At 36.9% G+C, this 4,314-nt stretch overlaps 1 protein-coding gene across 1 annotated transcript; it reads right to left on the bottom strand.

The window, feature by feature from the left end:
- Positions 1-469: 469 nt before the first annotated feature.
- Positions 470-1,894, bottom strand: LOC145010625 (uncharacterized). Its single transcript, XM_078969145.1, has 2 exons — positions 849-1,894; positions 470-566 (listed from the first exon to the last, which is right to left on the bottom strand). The coding sequence occupies exons 1-2, from the start codon at positions 1,892-1,894 to the stop codon at positions 470-472; spliced, it is 1,143 nt and encodes a 380-aa protein (XP_078825271.1).
- Between the last annotated feature and the right edge of the window lie 2,420 nt (positions 1,895-4,314).

The following is a 4,314-nucleotide window of genomic DNA, read 5'->3' as shown; positions in this document are numbered from 1 at the left end:
TTGTCGCTCGATCCCTTCCTGTTTACAAAAATCGACAAATTGGTGGGAGGTAAATTCCCCTCCTCGATCAGTATGCATAGCCTTAAGCTTAAAGTGACTCTTGTTTTCCATCTGTGCTTTGAATCTTTTAAAGGTTGCAAAAGCTTCATCCTTCATTTTGATCATATAAACCCACATATATTGGCAATAGTCATCAACAATTAACATGAAATATCTATTACCTGCTATTGTTGGTGGATTGATTGGGCCACACAAATCTGTATGCACCAGTTCAAGTGGTTTAGTCACACGCCACTGAGCTTCTTTCGGGAAGGGCTGTCGGGTTTGTTTTGCAACCAGGCACCCTTCACATACTTGTGCCGGATGTTTTATGTTTGGTACACCTCGCACCAGGTATCTCTGTACCATAGACACTATAATTTGAAATTTTATATGGCCTAACCTGGCATGCCACAACCAAGCTATGTCTTCAAGGCTTGCTAAAAGGTTCACAGGTTGAGAGGCGTGAAGTACAATTTTGTGCAACCGGTTCTTGGATCTTTGCACTTTCATCATCAGTCGACCGCCTGCATCATGTATTTTCAAGTACTCGTTCAATATTTCAATTTTGTACCCGATTTCAGTCATTTGTCCTAGACTTAAGATATTACTTTGTAGTGCTGGGATGAAATACACATTAGTAATGAGTTGTTGCTCACCATTTTTGCACTCTAGCAAAATTGAACCCATACCCGCGATTTGGACTCGAGGCCCATCACCAAGCCGCACCTGCCCGGTAGTGTTTTCATCAAGTTTGGAAAAAAAATCGTACCCCCGTCATATGGTTACTTGCTCCATTATCTAGATACCATATATCTTCACCATTCTCATTCTTTGCCTCGTGATTTTTTGGAAAGACCTTCTCTTCATTCAGTAGTACCATATTAGTTGCATTCTCGCCACATACAGTAAGAAGCAACGCAGGTCCCTCCTCCTGTGTTAAGTTTTCTTCATCGCCATTCTTCTTAGCAGCCTTGCACTCAGACACATAATGGCCATACTCATCATAGTTAAAGCATCTTATATGTCGCTTATCTCTTCCCCATTGGTGATTATTATCGGAGTCTCGAGACGGGGTGAAATTCCCATGCCCGCCTCTACCTCGTCCGGATCCTCTACCTCGACCACCATTACACCCTCCTTTATCGTGACGGTATGAACCACGTCCTTTTCCACCCGATGAGGAACCTCCTCCTGCTGCTTTTTGACTCGACAACTGACCATCTGTTTTAGCAAGCAATAAGATCCCCTCAGTGCTCGCATTCCCACTACGAAGTTTCATCCGATCTTCATAAGCTTTGAGTTGGCCTATGGCCTCTTCGAATGCCATGGTATCTGTATCAGAATATTGTTCAATAGATGCCACCAACTGAAGAAACTTGTTCGGAACTGAGTCGAGAATCTTTCGAACAAGTGTGATGTCTTCAAGTGTGGTGCCTAGACTGTTGTACTTTGCTGCTATTCCACTCATATTACTGGCAAAGCCATCTATTGTTTCCCCATCTTTCATCCGTAAAGCTTCGAATTCACTATTCAATGTGTGCAATCTCGCCTTTTGTACCCGATTGGCTCCAAGGTACCTCACTTTTAATGCTTCCCAGATCTCCCCTGCAGTCTTTTTCTTTGCTACTTGAAGTAGTACATCTTCTGGTACCGCTTGGAAGATGAAGGCACGTGCTGACTTGTTTTTCTTTTCATCCACCTCCACTCTAGTTGGTGGTTCGATAGATTCCCAAATTCCCTGGGCATCCATAATTGCCTCCATCTTTATACTCCATGTCGTATAGTTTGTAGACATCAACATCGGGATATGGAATGGCACTCCACCGTTCTCTCTTTGACTAGGTAACGACATGGTTTCGTCACGGATATATTTGGGCATGAACTGTGATGCTCTGATACCAAGTATTAGAAATCACAACAGATGATCAAAGCCTAAAGATGCTTACACAGGGAAGATTACTTTTGTATGAAAGTGATACTGAATCTTCTTATATTTCTTCACTAAACAAGTTACAAAACCTTGCAATTTATAGACTCTGCTACATTTAAAACTAAAATAAAGTGCTTTAACAAATACTAAAAGTATAACTGAAACTTTATTACCAGGTTAATCATAATATGATAACCGTTTATTCCTTTATTGAATTAAACTCAAAATTAAATCAGAATTAATTCCAACATCTTCGTCATAATTTACTAAAGCTCAGTAAATATGGTTATACTTACAAGCTTAAGTGGAATTCTGAGACATTGGAAAAAGGTTCCAATGTATGACAGAGCGAATAAGAAGAATCAAATTAGGCAGAAAGATAAAATTTTCTCAAATCTAAAAAGATGGGAGAGTACTTTAGTATTAATTTTTGTGATAATCTTAATGATTAAGAAACCATAGCACAATTAGTTCTCTAAGGAAATCTTAGTGCATTCTTATCACTAAGAAGAGGAATCTTGAATTATTGAAATGGTTAAATCAAGAAGATGAGTCATACTTCGTTTCAAAAACAATTCTTAGAGTTATACTCTAAGATTGTAACTTGAGTGACATGTCTTAAAGAAGGTTTAAAACACATGTCAAATGTAAGAGTAAAAGTTTTCTACTCTTGTACATTTGAAATTGGTAAGTTATGATGTTTTGGATAAAACAAAGACCAACTAAGGCCAATTGTGTGAAGTGTTTGTCTTGATTAGAATCCACACTATCTCTTGAATATCTGACAAGAAAGTCTTATATGTCAAGAGGACAGTGGAGGCTTAAAGGTCTTGAAAGTCTCAAGAACTAATCAAGAATAAAACCTGAAGTTCTTCACTAGCACATAACTTGAGGTTCATAACCTATCGTGTTGACATACTTTGTGCCCATTCCAATTAAAGTTGGCTTTGCATATGGATTCTTAGATTTCTCAATTAATTGCACAACAACTTGGAAGCAATGGCAGGCCCTTAAGCTGCCAGATGGCAAGAAATTAAGATTGAGTTCAGTCCATATGAGTTTGGATTTGTCATTACCCTTGTCTTGTGACTATGGTTTTGACAATTCACATGGATAAGAACACATACACCATTAAATCTAAGTGTCATAAGGTTTCTCTCCGATTCATGAAAATGATGGTGAGGAAACACATTCACTAAGTAGATTTTAGCTAGATAGCAATTGTGATATTTGCATTCTCAAAGTCGTTAGTGGAGCGTGTGTGGTTTAACGTCACACTAACATGGACTTGTGAGAAGTAGCAAAGGTCTAAACAATTGAGACTATGATTACGGCATCCCTTTTCATAGTTCTTAAAATTGTTTAGACACACCTGTGAGCTATCTAAGAAATGGTGTATGATTATGATAAAGTTTTATCAAAGCAATCTAGTATCAGAAATCTGAACTTTGGTAAGAAAGTCAATAAAGTATTGATTTCTAGAAGTCCAGCTGATTTCTGCATACATGTCAAAGCTAGTGGGAGCATAAGTCTTATGCTAATAATCATGATGTTAGTAGGAGCATGATAATTATCGTAAGTATTGCAAGTTAGCAATGTTAGTTATAGAAAACAAAAAGTTTCAATTGGGAAAGAGTTGTTTTGCTATAGTTAAGGGAGAGGAAATTATACTTCATTTCAAATCTAAAAGCTTAGATTGAGGTTTTAATCGTATTTAGTCAAGGATATATATATATATATATATATATATATATATATATATATATATATATATATATATATATGAATTTCATGTTGGAATGGCTCAACATAAGGAAATTCTGTATATGGGTCCATTATTTGTGTTCGAAAATTCGATTATGATTACGGCATCCCTTTTCATAATCTGAATTATGAGAACTTGGAAAATAGAAATGGAAATGTTATAGCAAAAGACTTGTTTAGTCTTTATGTTAGACATCATGACTCATGTCCCATATGCTTCGGATATAGGATTGATTATATGTGCTATATTCATCATTTCTAAAATTTTCCAAATGCCTGGGGCATTAAGAAGGGAAAAGGTCTAGAATTGGATATGACTAAAAGGATTAAACAATTGTCGAAGACAATCTAAGGTTTACCAAAGATTGGTTGCTCAAGGACAGTTGGAAGTATAGTGATAATTCTGGAAGGACCATATTGACATAATCTGTAAGGAGGAAACTCTTCTTCAGAAGTGATAGTTAAAATGGAATCTGGAAGTGTTTCAAAGTTAGAAATTATTCAATATGTGTAAGATTAGGAAACCTAATGTAAGAAGGATGTTTCCAAGGAGCTGATCTCCTTTGGAATGCTCTATA

This window comes from Lactuca saligna, chromosome 8 (assembly GCF_052625555.1).
Source record: "Lactuca saligna cultivar CGN05327 chromosome 8, ASM5262555v1, whole genome shotgun sequence".
NCBI classification, from domain to species: domain Eukaryota; kingdom Viridiplantae; phylum Streptophyta; class Magnoliopsida; order Asterales; family Asteraceae; genus Lactuca; species Lactuca saligna.
The sequence above is the reverse complement of the archived record's forward strand: the minus strand, read 5'-3'. Positions and strand labels throughout refer to the sequence as shown.

Coding starts and splice junctions, on each gene's coding strand:
- LOC145010625 (XM_078969145.1), bottom strand. CDS start 1,894: ATGTCGTTACCTAGTCAAAGAGAGAACGGTGGAGTGCCATTCCATATC. Junction 567..848: donor GAGAATGGTGAAGATATATG/GTATCTAGATAA, acceptor TACATGATGCAG/GCGGTCGACTGATGATGAAA.